Source organism: Nilaparvata lugens, chromosome 10 (assembly GCF_014356525.2).
Source record: "Nilaparvata lugens isolate BPH chromosome 10, ASM1435652v1, whole genome shotgun sequence".
Lineage (NCBI taxonomy): Eukaryota > Metazoa > Arthropoda > Insecta > Hemiptera > Delphacidae > Nilaparvata > Nilaparvata lugens.
Genome location: NC_052513.1, coordinates 34,495,585 through 34,511,646, shown reverse-complemented (window position 1 = coordinate 34,511,646; position 16,062 = coordinate 34,495,585). Strand labels below are relative to the sequence as shown.

Here is a 16,062-nt window from a genome sequence, read left to right as displayed (position 1 = left end):
GCATTGCAATAGTGTATCTATCTTTTTTAGTTTTACTAATTTTTTAGTCATTAATTATAACTGGTTGTTTCCGCAGCCAATTATTTGTTTGTTTTTTTCTATAATATCAACATTTATTGATATCAAATTTTTTAATGTGTTTTTTCTCAAATTTAGTTTAATAGTTTATCGATTTTAAATTCAGCTAATTACGCCAGGCCCTCACAAACACAGGCTTTAAGGTGCATTTTCGTTTGTGCGTAAACTTCCGCAGACGACGACGACAAGCATTGTTGACATTCACATTGTCCAAATTTCAAGTGTGCTAAAACAGCTGATCAAATAATAACTTTTCATTATTTGTGTTTATTATTCAAGAATCAAAACATTTCTAATAGTATAAACATATTTTCATTTGAAAGTATAAATTCAAGCTCCCTCATTAAAGCATAAATATAGGGGACCGAGCTTCGCTCTGGAGTACAAAAGCATAAAAAATTTATCACGAAAGAAGAAATTATCATAACATTCATACAGAAATGTTTTATCTATTAACAGTAAATTGAAATTAATTTCCAGAGGAATGCAAAAATGCCCCTCACAAAGGCCCAGTTGCACGAAAGCCAGTTAAATTTTAAGGTCGTGCATTAAATATTTATTTCAAAAAATTTGTTTTTTCTTTTTCTAATCTATTGGACAGGTTCTTAGAACATAATCTATGCAATTGAAATATTTTTATCACCTTCTGTTAGCTAACAATAGGGCTTCAAAAGTCACTTTTTTGAGGCAGATGGTACACATACCCTACAAAAACTACTGGTCAGAAAAATTTGAGAAAAATATGCAAGTCTCCTTTTCAATAAAGCAAAAATTACGTCAACTTTGTTTTTGAAAATCTGAAAAAAATTAAATTTTTATGCATTTTAAACTCGTTTTTCATATTCAATGTTCGTTCTATAGACTTAAAATTCATAGCAACTTGTAGCGCTGTTCTTGATGAATAAAGTAGATGCTTAAACTCCTTTTATAGACACAATAATAGCCGCTGGTATGTGTACCTTTAAAGCACGGTTTTACGCCTGCTATGCTCGGGCAGCAAGTGAATAGTACAGCTGGAGCGATCCAGCAGAATTAGTTTGTCCCTAGAGCTAAGCGCTCGACGTTAATCCTGATTAACTTCACATGAACCAATCAGAGAAGACCATTTCAAACAGATGTATCTACTGCAATTAATCAGGATTCAAAATAACCCGGCTTTTTTGCAACTGTCACTAAGTACCTGATTGAATGATTACAAAAGTTCAACAGCTGAGTCATAATTTTGACACAGTCCCACACACATGAACTCGCTCACTCACTTCCATCACCAACAGACGACAAAATAATTATTATCAGCTTTTTTCCAAGGATGAATAGTAATTATCCTTTTAATGTCCTTCAGCGAGTTTTCCCAGGGATGAGACCTAGTGCAATCGAATCTTTATATTATAACCTACTATGTCTGAATTTCGTGAGAATCGTTAGAGCCGTTTTCGAGATCCGGTGAATACAAACATATAAACATCTGAACATCTAAACATAAACATATAAACAGAAGTTGCTCGTTTAATAGTATAGGAATGAAAATAATATTTTAGGTTATTTAGACAAATTGAAATCTTCCCAATCTGAGATCCTCGCCCTGTCGTGGTCGAGGCATTTACGCACAAACGAAAACTCAGCTTAAGCCTACATGTAAGTCTCTCAAAACGTGAGGGTATAAATATGTTCTGTAACTGTACTGAATGATTTGTAAATTATGAGAATAAATTGTTTTGATTTGATTTGTATTAATATGTTATCCATGCTTCATTTATATAGTTGCTGCCATTCATCCCAAACTCATTCCGATCCTTGTTGCAGTGTAATTAAGTTTTGTTGTGTTGGTACAGGGTGCTGGAGCTGTTGTTCATGTTCCTGCTGGTGTGGTACTACTGCACGCTGACGATCAGGGAGAGCATCCTGAAGGTGAACGGCTCCAAGATCAAGGGCTGGTGGCGCGCGCACCACTTCATTTCCACCGTGGTGAGCGGCGTCCTCCTCATCTGGCCCACCTCCACCACCTGGTACCACTTCCGGCCGCAGTTCATGGTCTTCAATGTCTACATCAGTCAGTATAGTATATTAATCAAAAATAGTTCATAGATGACTCACTTCAATTGTATGGACAATTTTTTAAAATTATTAAAAACAATATAAAAACATGACGTTTTCTTCCATTTAAAACTTGAAACTTAAAAATGTTTTAAATAAAAGGGTACTTTGTGTTTTTATATTGTTTTTGATGATTGTAAGAATATTCTTATTCGGCATGTTGTAACAAGAGATTGAGATCATTGGCAAATATTCATCACAAATATTCATAGTTCTAGTTTGTTACCTCATAGGAAGCCCCCTGTGGGTTGGGGGAGCTTTGAGTCGATCATCGTACTCAAGAATGTGTTGAAAACCAGAATTCACCCACAGTATCCATGCTTGTCGTAGAAGGCGACTAAAATGGACCTCAAGGCAACTACGGAAGTTGCCTTGCCTTCAAACCCACGGGATCTGTCCCATCAGGGCAGTTTCGGAGGGGCAAAAAGAAAAACCCAAGAGATGGGCGAAACTCCAGGCACAAATTTGGGTCAAGAGGCTGAGTCGAGGGTGGCCGGGCGCCGGGCGCCCTAGAGGCAGTTTGGCGTCCCCTCTCTCTGCGGAAGGACCTACAAAGAAGGCCAGGAGTAGAACTCACGTAGGTCACGAGTTTGTGGGTGGAGAGGCCAAAACTCACCACTGCTCAAAGAAAGGCGGCCATTTAGGCAAAACTTCTTGGGAGAGGTGAGACTTTTGACACTGTAAAGTTTCGGAGTGGCAAAAAGAGAAAACCCAAGAGACCAGTGATGGGTGAAAACCCAGGCACAAATGTGGGTCAAGAGGCTGAGTCGAGGGTGGCCGGGCGCCGGTTTGGCGTCCCCTCTCTCTGCGGAAGGACCTACAAAAAGGCCAGGAGTGGACTCACGTAGGTCACGAGGACTAATCAGTCTGAAGAGACTGCCAAGCATATCACACTGGATTGCGACAAGCAACCAGGTGATGAATGGAATGTTGGTATAGGGAAAAACTCCTGGTTCTTGCAAAGGACATAGGTATTGGTTTGCCTAACTAACATACTACTTGGGAACACAATAAGCTTCGGTTGACGTGTGGGGCTCTTTGAACCTTTGGATCCTTGAATCCGTCCCTCCAAAAACAATAAACAATACCTCATGGGAAACTGACCAGAAACCATGCAAGATTTTTTTGGACGGCGCTGAAGAACACATTCATTGACGTGCAGCGCGTGACGACATATATAATTTTGAAGCTAAGAAAACTATCTAAATTTCATATATTGTATTTTGAATATTATGTACATTTTATTGAACAGATTGCTTATTTGTATAAATATAATAAAAAAAATCTCAGTACCCTTTTAGAAATATTTTATCACAATACCTCAATAAGATAAATAAGATGCTTATTTGTATATTAATGGAAATGAAATTTATTATTATCTAATACAGGTGAGAACGACCAAGTGTGTGACATTTCATTGTGTTTCTCCACGTCGAATTTCTTCACCAAATATGATTTTCTACTTCTGTAAACTTATTTGCTGTGATTTTCCCTTAGGTTTCGTCTATTTCTTTCAGTTCAAGTACCTACTAACTAGGCGTTCTGTTCCATTATACATCTCTAACCTCAAATTAATAAAAACAATATAAAACTTGTAGTACCCTTTTTATTTAAAACATTAAAACAATTCAACGACCAGCTTCGACCTACTTTGGCCATTTTCAAGTTAAAAATGAATAAACAAACAAGTTGATACTAGATGATATATATTCATATGATTATTTTCATATCCTATTATATTAAGCCAGCAATTTCTATATATCTTTTTTATCTGGTTATTTATGTCCAACGGATCTCGAAAACGGCTCTAATGATTTTCACGAAATTTGGAATGTAGTAGGTTTATGATATAAAAATTCGATTGCACTAGGTCTCATCCCTGGGAAACCTCGCTGGAGGACATGAAAAGGATAATCATTATTCATCCTTGAAAAAACAGATGATAATTTCGTCGTCTGTCGAAACAGAAGATGCTTGTGTGGGAGAGAAACAGAATTATTTCCAGCTGTGTAATCAATCAGCTTATCTCACGAGATTTCAATCGACTTGATCAAAATAATCTGATTTGTTGACATGACACTTGATAATCATTCTAAACTAGAGTAGGCTATATCATAATTTTCAAAGTTAATCATTATTTGGCAATTTTAAGTGACTAGTGAGTGTTATTTTGTTATTCAATGGTTTGTAAATAATCTAAATTAGAATTTTTTTGTTTTCAAATGTTTGGAATAAAAATTGAACCTGAATTCAAGTGTATAACCTACTTTCTGGACTAGTGTATAAATCAAAATTCGGGGAAGAAACAGTTTTGGGCTGTGCCTGTTAGTCCTTCCCCAATCAATTTGGAGAATTGTGTTCTGTTTATCAATAGTTTATAAATAATAATAAATAAATAAATTTATTTGTTTCAAGCACATATGCTAATACAAACGAGTTGAGTTGAATACAGTCATTACATTCCATGATATCACATTACTGGTATGTCTTAAATCATGCTTTAAATATATATCACAAGTAAGAGTTCTTTAGTAAGTATATGTTCCTAATATACAGAAGAATAGATCTATTACATTCGAAAAATTTGAAATTTGAAAATAAAATATCTATCTGTACATTTTTATTTAATAACAATTCCATATCTATCAATCACAGCATTCCAGTATTATATATCTACCTATAAATATTTTATAAAAGTGCAATAACATTCAACTACAAAAATAATGAATTTTACATAAAATTTATCCAATACTACATTTCTTACATACTAATAAAATACAATTTATAGTAATCAACAATAATAACATTCTAGTTTTAATATCTACCTATTCGTAAATAAACGAAACGAGTAATAACAGTATTAACTTCAACAATAATAAATTCTAGACAAATATATCCAATAATACATTTTTATATAATAATCCATCACACATACAATAATCTCTTCCAACTATCCAATTTTTAGAGCTCAATCTATCCCCATCAAACTTACTTTATTCAGCTCAATGCATTCCCCACTTGACCGTCTAAAATGAGCATCGAATACTTTTAATATTTTCAATGATATCCTCTGTTTTCTGACTATAATTATCGGACATTATTCAAGTGCTTATTATCATATTGATAATCAATAGTTTATAAATAAATAACGAGCGAAGCTCGGTGCCGCGATATTGATTTATTCATTTCTTATTCATAATTGTTGTTTTTATTAATTTGAATAAAGAAGCCCATGTAAGTGAAGTGATGTTATCTCTAACCTTATTTTCTGTGATTTTGTGTTAGGTTTCGTGCAGTTCCTGCAGTTCAAGTACCAACAAGGCGTGCTGTACCGTCTGAAGGCGTTGGGCGAGCGGCACAACATGGACATCACGATAGAGGGCTTCCACTCGTGGATGTGGCGGGGCCTCTCCTTCCTGCTGCCCTTCCTCTACGCCGGCTACCTGTTCCAGCTCTACAACGCCTACACGCTCTACACACTCGTCAACCACCCTGACACCAGTTGGCAGATACCTGTGCTGGCTGCACTCTTCTTCACACTCTTTCTCGGTAGGTGCACCCTCTTCAAATAACTCATATTTTAAAAATACATAATATGCTATTTATGATATTCGTATTTATTATCTATAATATAGTAAAGTAAAGAATCGTCTTTCACACATGTACGGGATAGGAAATACAAGAATGACGCATCATCACGTCTGAACTACTGAACTGATTAACTTGAAATTTTGCATGATATAGATTCTCAATTTACTAAGGATGATTAACGTCGAGCGCTTAGCTCTAGGGACAAACTAACTCCGCTAGATCGCTCCAGCTGTACTATTCACTTGCTGCCCGAGCATAGCAGGCGTAAACCCGTGCTTTAAAGGTACACATACCAGCGGCTATTATTGTGTCTATAAAAAAAGTTTAAGCATCAACTTTATTCATCAAGAACAGCGCTACAAGCTGCTATGAATTTGAAGTCTATAGAACGAACATTGAATATGAAAAAAGAGTTTAAAATGCATCAAAATGTAATTTTTTCAGATTTTCAAAAACAAAGTTGACGTAATTTTTGCTTTATTGAAAAGGAGACTTGCATATTTTTCTCAATTTTTTTTCTGACCAGTAGTTTTTGTAGGGTATGTGTACCATCTGCCTCAAAAAAGTGACTTTTGAAGCCCTATTGTTAGCTAACAGAAGCTGATAAAAATATTTCAATTGCATAGATTATGTTCTAAGAACCTGTCCAATAGATTAGAAAAAGAAAAAAAAATTGAAAAAAAATTATTTAATGCACAACCTTAATAGGCTTATTTTAAAGTCTTCAAGATTTCAGTAGGCCAAGTTTTCAGTTCATCAAGTTTTTAATTAGACCCTTACGGAGCACATGTTACCTGCTAGTAGGAAATGGGTTGATTGAACACTCTAATAAATAGCCTATGTTTTTACTTAACACTCTGATACTATAGTTCTAGATTTCTATGAACATTTTGTATGAATTTCAAGTGATTTGATTTGATATAGTCAAGTACATTAAAATAGTCCGATGGAAATTGAAATGACTGAGTAGGCCTACCTCCTCGAAATAGACATTGCCAATTCGTCAGGTGTGATATATAAGTATTAATTTATTCTCATTTAGATCAGCTTTGGACAACGTTGATCAACTCTTATTTGGCAACCTTGCACTCCAATTTCCATTGGACTATTTTCATGCGGTTGACTATCAGAGTGTTAAATTATTTAACAAAAACCATGGGCTATTCATCAGAGTGTTCAATCAACCCATTATTCCCTACAAATCACTAATAGTCCAGTCACTATATACATTGGTGCATGCAATTTATATTGTAGTTCTGATTTTTTAATATATTATTTGGGTACATAAGAGAAGTCCAGAACCAATTTCTTCATGCAAAATTTCCTTGTGCTAGATACAGGGTGGCCCAAAAACCTCGTATTTTCGGCTCATTTTCCAGTTTTCAGCTATTTCTGCCAAATCTCGTAATCGGACAGAAAAATTTGTTCCTGCCTTTTTTTAGATTATAAAATTTTGAATAAAATGAGATCATTGGGAACTCTCTATCTCCAATGAGAACTGAGTTATGATTTTTCAAAAATGAGTGAAATTTGAAGAAAAAAATCAATTTTGATGAAGTTTTGTTTTTGATCAACAATATCTTCCGATTGTTACCATTTGGGTGTATAATTCAAAATCCCTCTGGGCGTATTTTTGTGCTCTACAATCTGAGATCAGGTAGAGCGCTCTATCTCATATAGATTTCCAGGTACACCCGACAACAATGCTCCTTGTATTGTGAAAAACACCTAATTTTCAGCTTCAACCATCAACACCAACTACATTGTCCTCACATTGATATTTCGCACAATGACATAAGTTCATGATATTATGTTCTATGAGAATCACCCGTTAGATGCACTTCATTTCAGTATTTCCTAGTGGAGAGGCGCGCTTAAGGACACCTCAAGGATCAAAATTTCAAACACTCATAACTTTTGTCACAGTGCTCAGATTTCATCGTACTACACTTCATTCTTCTCGTCTCGTCAAGGCGGTCCAAATTCATACATCATAAGTTAAGGTTAGGTTAGGTTAGGTAAGGTTAGGTAGCTTTCTTCAATGTGAGGAAATTCGGTCGAAAAATTGAAAATTTATTGTTGAGTGTACTTAAGCCCATATTCCAATACACAAAAAATGGCCAATTTCTATATTCAAAGCAATATATCTCGGTAACCCCGCGTGGGTAACCCCCACGCTTCCTTTTCGATGTATTATATTTTTATAGTTTTTGCCAACTCTCGAGGTGTACCGTCCTGGTCTCATAAATTGATACCTGGACTTATTCACCACTTCCACAGCATCAAGACGCTACTATGCCTATAGTGAGGTCCACGTTATAATGACAGTATTTGGTCAATTTTGGTTTTGCTATCCCTGTCTATCATTCGACATAGCCGGTGGTACTATCCTTTTCTAGGTCCACAACGATGCCAATTATATTTTTGACAGTGTAGAAATATAATTAAATAATGCAGAGAATCGGCATCGCTATTCTTCTATCTTCATCTACTGCCATTATAACGTGGACCTCACTATAGCAATAACATTAATTTTACCATCCAGCTGAGTTGTATTTATTGTTACTCTATCAAAGATACTGTAACTATATTTGTATCCAGCTATTCGAGTCAACCAGTCAGGATGCCTTGATTTTATAATTAGGAATACAGCAGTCAAGCATGCGCCGTTTACCTTTCTTCTACCTCTACCCGCCCCCGTACCGTACAACTAGGGATCTTCTCATTAGTCCAATACAGAAAGTACACGCCACATCCTCTCCACTTGACCGTCTAAAATGAGCATCGAATACTTTTAATATTTTCAATGATATCCTCTGTTTTCTGACTATAATTATCGGACATTATTCAAGTGCTTATTATCATATTGATAATAAATAGTTTATAAATAAATAACGAGCGAAGCTCGGTGCCGCGATATTGATTTATTTATTTCGTATTCATAATTGTTGTTTTTTTTTAATTTGAATAAAGTAGCCCATATAAGTGGAGTGATGTTATCTCTAACCTTATTCCTGGCGATTTTGTGTTAGGTTTTGTGCAGTTCCTGCAGTTCAAATACCAACAAGGCGTGCTGTACCGTCTGAAGGCGCTGGGCGAGCGGCACAACATGGACATCACCATAGAGGGCTTCCACTCGTGGATGTGGCGGGGCCTCTCCTTCCTGCTGCCCTTCCTCTACGCCGGCTACCTGTTCCAGCTCTACAACGCCTACACGCTCTACACCCTCGTCAACCACCCCGACACCAGTTGGCAGATACCTGTGCTGGCTGCACTCTTTTTCACACTCTTTCTCGGTAGGTGCACCCTCTTCAAATAACACATATTTTAAAAATACATAATATGCTATTTATTATAGTCTTATTTATTATCTATAATATAATAAAGTAAAGAATCGTCTTTCACACATGTACGGGATAGGAAATACAAGAATGACGCATCATCACGTCTGAACTACTGAACTGATTCATCACGTCTGAACTACTGAACTGATTAATTTGAAATTTTGCATGATATAGATTCTCAATTTACTAAGGATGACTAACGTCGAGCGCTTAACTCTAGGGACAAACTAATTCCGCTAGATCGCTCCAGCTGTACTATTCACTTGCTGCCCGAGCATAGCAGGCGTAAACCTGTGTTTTAAAGGTACACTATTATTGCTATTATACCAGCGGCTATTATTGTGTCTATAAAAAAAGTTTAAGCATCAACTTTATTCATCAAGAACAGCGCTACAAGTTGCTATGAATTTGAAATCTATAGAACGAACATTGAATATGAAAAAGGAGTTTAAAATGCATGAAATTTAATTTTTTCAGATTTTCAAAAACAAAGTTGACGTAATTTTTGCTTTATTGAAAAGGAGACTTGCATATTTTTCAAATTTTTCTGACCAGTAGTTTTTGTAGGGTATGTGTACCATCTGCTTCAAAAAAGTGACTTTTGAAGCCCTATTGTTAGCTAACAGAAGCTGATAAAAATATTTCAATTGCATAGATTATGTTCTAAGAACCTGTCCAATAGATTAGAAAAAGAAAAAAATTGAAAAAAAATTATTTAATGCAAAACCTTAATAGGCTTATTTTAAAGTCTTCAAGATTTCAGTTGGTCAAGTTTTTAATTAGACCCTTACGGAGCACATGCTACCTGCTAGTAGGAAATGGGTTGATTGAACACTCTAATAAATAGCCTATGTTTTTACTTAACACTCTGATACTATAGTTCTAGATTTCTATGAACATTTTGTATGAATTTCAAGTGATTTGATTTGATATAGTCAACTAAATTAAAATAGTCCGATGGAAATTTGAAATGGCTGAGTAGGCCTACCTCCTCGAAATAATAGACATTGCCAATTCGTCAGGTGTGATATATAAGTATTAATTTATTCTCATTTAGATCAGTTTGAACAACGTTGATCAACTCTTATTTGGCAACCTTGCACTCCAATTTCCATTGGACTATTTTCATGCGGTTGACTATCAGAGTGTTAAATTATTTAACAAAAACCATGGGCTATTCATCAGAGTGTTCAATCAACCCATTATTCCCTACAAATCACTAATAGTCCAGTCACTATATACATTGGTGCATGCAATTTATATTGTAGTTCTGATTTTTTAATATATTATTTGGGTACATAACAGAAGTCCAAAACCAATTTCTTCATGCAAAATTTCCTTGTGCTAGATACAGAGTGGCCCAAAAACCTCGTATTATCGGCTCATTTTCCAGTTTTCAGCTATTTCTGCCAAATCTTGTAATCGGACAGAAAAATTTGCTCCCGCCTTTTTTTAAGATTATAAAATTTTGAATAAAATGAGATCATTGGGAACTCTCTATCTCCAATGAGAACTGAGTTATGATTTTTTAAAAATGAGTGAAATTTGAAGAAAAAAATCAATCTTGATGAAGTTTTGTTTTTGATCAACAATATCTTCCGATTGTTACCATTTAGATGTATAATTCGAAATCCCTCTGGGCGTATTTTTGTGCTCTACAATCTGAGATCAGGTAGAGCGCTCTATCTCATATAGATTTCCAGGTACACCCGACAACAATGCTCCTTGTATTGTGAAAAACACCTAATTTTCAGCTTCAACCATCAACACCAACTACATTGTCCTCACATTGATATTTCGCACAATGACATAAGTTCATGATATTATGTTCTATGAGAATCACCCGTTAGATGCACTTCATTTCAGTATTTCCTAGTGGAGAGGCGCGCTTAAGGACACCTCAAGGATCAAAATTTCAAACACTCATAACTTTTGACACAGTGCTCAGATTTCATCGTACTACACTTCATTCTTCTCGTCTCGTCAAGGCGGTCCAAATTCATGCATCATAAGTTGAATTCGGTCGAAAAATTGAAAATTTATTGTTGAGTGTACTTAAGCCCATATTCCAATACACAAAAATGGCCAATTTCTATATTCAAAGCAATATATCTCGGTAACCCCGCGTGGGTAACCCCACGCTTCCTTTTCGATGTATTATATTTTTATAGTTTTTGCTAACTCTCGAGGTGTACCGTCCTGGTCTCATAAATTGATACCTGGACTTATTCACCACTTCCACAGCATCAAGACGCTACTATGCCTATAGTGAGGTCCACGTTATAATGACAGTATTTGGTCAACTTTGGTTTTGCTATCCCTGTCTATCATTCGACATAGCCGGTGGTACTATCCTTTTCTAGGTCCACAACGATGCCAATTATATTTTTGACAGTGTAGAAATATAATTAAATAATGCAGAGAATCGGCATCGCTATTCTTCTATCTTCATCTACTGCCATTATAAAGTGGACCTCACTATAGCAATAACATTAATTTTACCATCCAGCTGAGTTGTATTTATTGTAAGATACTGTAACTTTTTTTGTATCCAGCTATTCGAGTCAACCAGTCAGGTTGCCTTTATTTTATAATTAGGAATACAGCAGTCAAGCATGCGCCAGTTTCACATGCTTTCGGTTTCATTCGGTTCGGTACGTTTTCGGTTCGGTTCGGTTCGTTACCGAAAACGAATGAGGCTTTCATACATGTCAGGTTTTAATTCGTACGGTTCTAATTAGGTATTTTCTTCTCAAACACAGCTGTGTTTGGATTTTCACAGTTCATGCTGGTATATTTAAATATAACAGCTTGTGTTAAATTGTGATATGTTATTTCTTGAACAACAAAAGTTAAAATTGATTAAAAATTGTGAATTATTTGAATAGTTTCTTTTTGATTATGTTAATTTTGGATGTTCAGAGAGATGATTTTTTTTTAATTGAAAATTTGTTCTTGTTTTGACACATGGTGACACATTCGTGGAAAAATAAAAAAATAAACATTCTCCCTGAGTTTTTAATATCTCATATTAATTTAATCTTAATTATTAATCTTTCATATTTTTTAGCAAACTCTTCATTGAGAAAAAAATGTTCCTGTGAACTAACAGAAATGAATTGACCATATGATTTTGACTTGGAAAATTTTGAAACAGATAATCACGATATCAGTTTAAAATAAAAACAAAAAAGGCAAGCGTGTGTAAAAGACTTTGTTTTTTCCCGTTTCCCTAGCAACGAATTCGAATATGATGAGACCTATTCGTGTCGAGGGGGCGTTCGGTGCTATGCGGTTGCTATTCGGTACCGAATTCAAACCGAATCATCGTTTCACACTTATCGGAATTGGCCGAAAACGAACCTAAAACGAAACGAACCGAACCGAATCGAAAGTGTGTAAAAGTAGCTGGCGCTAGCAACGAATTGAAACCTGATATAATTTATTAGAGTCAAGTGGGCGTTCGGTTCTATGCGGTTTCTATTCGGTACCGAATTCAAACCGAATTACCGTTTCACACTTATCGGAATTTGCCGAAAACGAAACGAACCGAATGAGTGTGAAACTAGCCTTAGTCTGCGAACACACGGTTTTTTCCACGCGCGAACACAAGCGCTTACGCCGCTTGAATTTCAACGAAATGGCAGCATTCAATGTTAGAAATTCCGTGGGACTCCCTATGTACATGTATGTTATTAATTGAGTTATCGAATTCATTTTGTGTTGGTTTTTGCAGGTAACACAGTGACAACATCGATCGTGATACGACAAAAGTTTCACGAGAAGTACGGAGCTTACATCTACGACTACACGACCAGCAGTAGTCACAAACGACACAAGAGCGACGAAGCCAACCAACACAAATCTGACTGACTCCATCATTTTTATACATCAATCATTATATTTATAATAACTATAAATTAAAATCTGGGCTGGTCTTTTTGGCATAAATTTACTCATTCAACTAGGTAAATGGTGTTGTAAATAAATATTTCTTATTTATTCTATTGTTAAGTGTGTTTGTGAGAAGTATGATATGAGAGAGTGAATGGGTGAAATTGTGTATTTAAGATACAAACTGTTGGGGGAACTAGATGGGGATTTAGTTTTTCGAGATGTTTTGATATTTTTCTAAAAATCATGTTTCAAAGCAGTTTATTTCTGCAGTTATTCAAGGTACAAACTGTTGGGTAACTAGATGGGGATTTAGTTTTTCGAGATGTTTTGATATTTTTCTAAAAATCTTGTTTCGAAGCAGTTTCCATCATATACACGTCATTGAAAGGAATTGGAGAGGAAAAACCAGGCAAACCGTGAGATATTTCTCTCCCGAATCCAGAGAAATAAACCGATGGAAATTATTGATTGAAAAAAATGATTTTTTTATATTACTGATGAAATCAGTATCATATATTGTTGTTGGTGAGATTTGGTGATATTTATTCGCAATGAAACCCTGGGATACTGTTTAGAAATATCAAGAATTTATTGCAAAATTACATAAATGTTTCAACACTAATTGTGTAATCTTCAGTGTTACTACTACTCTTAAGATGACACCATTGGTGTTGGAACATTTTCTCAATTATTATTCAATAAGTTCGTTATATTTCTAGACAACATCCCAGTGTTTCAATAAATCAATATCATTATGTTTTCATTCTATTTTCACTATAAAATCATATAAGGACCATACTAATTCATATAAAATAAGGTACAGCAATTCCTAAAAATTTTCATGAGTAATATTTCTGCATATGTCTGTATATGTCAGCTATCCATCTCCCGAATCTAAATAAACCAATATAAATTACTGATGAAATTATCAATATTATTATGGTACCTATTTTTTGGTCATTTTATCACTATAAAATCATTTTATTGTTATGGTGACGGTGATTGTAATTCTAAATTCATCTATAAATTATGAAGACTTTCATAATAATTTTACAATAGAAACAAAACATTTAATACAAAAATACCAAAGCTGGGGAACCATCAATTATATAGTAATTTCAGACATGAGTAAGAGATGGATAAAATGTTATGGTCATACCAAGAGGCTTACTGATTTTGGAATTACAAAGCATATATGTAGTTCCTCATTCCAATTGAGAAAATGGATTGAAAACTATTTTCTTTGAAGATTGCTGATGATTAAATTTACAATCATACAACTATTTTGAAGAAAAAAATCATTGGGAAGCTATTCCTGAGGTAAAAAATTGAACTAAGGAAGGAAAGGTGAATGAAGCATTTCAAAAATCATATGACAAAAAACACTCCATCAATTTAAAATATCAATAATTATTCATGTTTCATTATCATGATTGTATTATCATTATCATAATGATTAGAAATAAGTGTAATCATTCTCTTCCACTCCGGGTGTTCTACAGCCAATAAGAATAATAATAATACTGAGGGTGATGCCCACATGAACTCTTAGGCTTGTGCGTGGGTAGTGAGTGAGAGGGATGATGATGAGAGATGACGGCTACTTTTTTGATAGTCGATACCGACGGATTATCATCTCCTCCGAAAGACGGGAAAGAATGCTAATAGATAATTATATGCACCGTACTTATAGATATGATAATTTATGAGAAAAAGATAATCTAGAAGAGACAAGTTCATATATCTTGTTTAAAATCAATACTTCAACATGACTGTTCAAATAATTGTAGTATTTTGAAGTTTTGCATTGGATATTAATTTCACGGCAGACTGAGGAAAAATGTTTCCCCTGGTGTTCGAATTTTACAACGCACACAGACGCTGGTCTGTCTTTCGTCGGCATGCATACGTTTAATCATTTTTTTCTACGTCTGTCTGTTGTGTGCGTTTTCCTTTTATTATACTCACTGTTATATTAATTTATAAAAGTGGAGTTAAAGCAATGATACTGGTGCCTTAAAAGTTAAGTACAAAGTACTTAGTACTTAGACTCGAAACCTAGTGAAGTACTTAACCAAAGTACACTGTCAGAGGGCATTTTGCTAGTTTATGGTAACCAAAAATATCCCTCATCCAAAGTAGCTCCTTAATAAGAAACTAATAATTTAATCAAAATTAATTGAGGTTGTTAAGCTCTGTTTAAGCTATAATTTAGTTGTAGGCTATGATGTGGTGTTATGGTTGTTAGTAGTTTTGATAATTTATTGTCATTTAATATGAAAATTTGTATATATTCCCAGGATTAAAAATATTATCAAGGTCTACCATTTAAACAGAGCTAACTATTATGTACAGAGGTGCAGAAATTCCTAAAAATTAGACTTCTCTTTTGGTTATTATTAATGCGTGGAGAAAAACGGAAGATATTACATCCTAACAACCATTTTATTCCATGATATAGGTACCTGCTAATTTTTGGTACGTTCCTAACCACCGATAATTAAAAAATATGTTATTTTATTAACCCATTCATCACATATTTATTTTATCAATAATATTTTCACATGAGGTTCAAATTCAATTGTCAACCTGAATCTCTTCTAGATATTATATCTACTCCAAACTATATTTGCATTTTTATAATAATAATTATTATTATATTTATTTATTTCTATAATGATAATTCACATTCTATAATTAAAGATTATTTATAAAATAATAAATAACAGCGCTACAAATAAAATAAAAATTAAGTTTTAATAATCTATTAATTTCTTTGAATCATTTAAATTATTATCATTCGCAAGTTAATTTTGTTCTTGTAATATTTATTTTCCAAAGAAAGTATGAGTGTTTGAATGTGTGTATTGAGTCTCAGTGTTGATAGAAGATTGGACGATTCTTTATTGACTCTTTTTGTATCATTTATTTGACATTTATCAGTAAAATTTCTATCAAATCAAATTATTCTACATCGAATTTGTCTATTTTTAAAATAGTTTGTAACTAATGAATATTTGTGTCTATATTTTGACTCATAAAGGTAATGTTAAATAAG

The 16,062-nt window shown here is 34.3% G+C and overlaps 1 protein-coding gene across 2 annotated transcripts in view; it reads left to right on the top strand.

The window, feature by feature from the left end:
• Nucleotides 1–16,062, top strand: part of LOC111048791 (transmembrane protein 120 homolog) — a 28,036-nt gene extending 11,974 nt beyond the window's left edge. Inside the window, exons 5-7 of one of the 2 annotated variants that reach the window (XM_039436716.1) lie at nucleotides 1,911–2,128; nucleotides 8,796–9,059; nucleotides 12,844–16,062. In XM_039436716.1, the coding sequence (XP_039292650.1) occupies nucleotides 1,911–2,128; nucleotides 8,796–9,059; nucleotides 12,844–12,980 (619 nt within the window). In that variant the 3' untranslated portion in view covers nucleotides 12,981–16,062. Of the gene's footprint in view, nucleotides 1–1,910; nucleotides 2,129–5,457; nucleotides 5,722–8,795; nucleotides 9,060–12,843 lie in introns of both variants that reach the window. The other variant, XM_039436715.1, reaches the window with a different exon arrangement.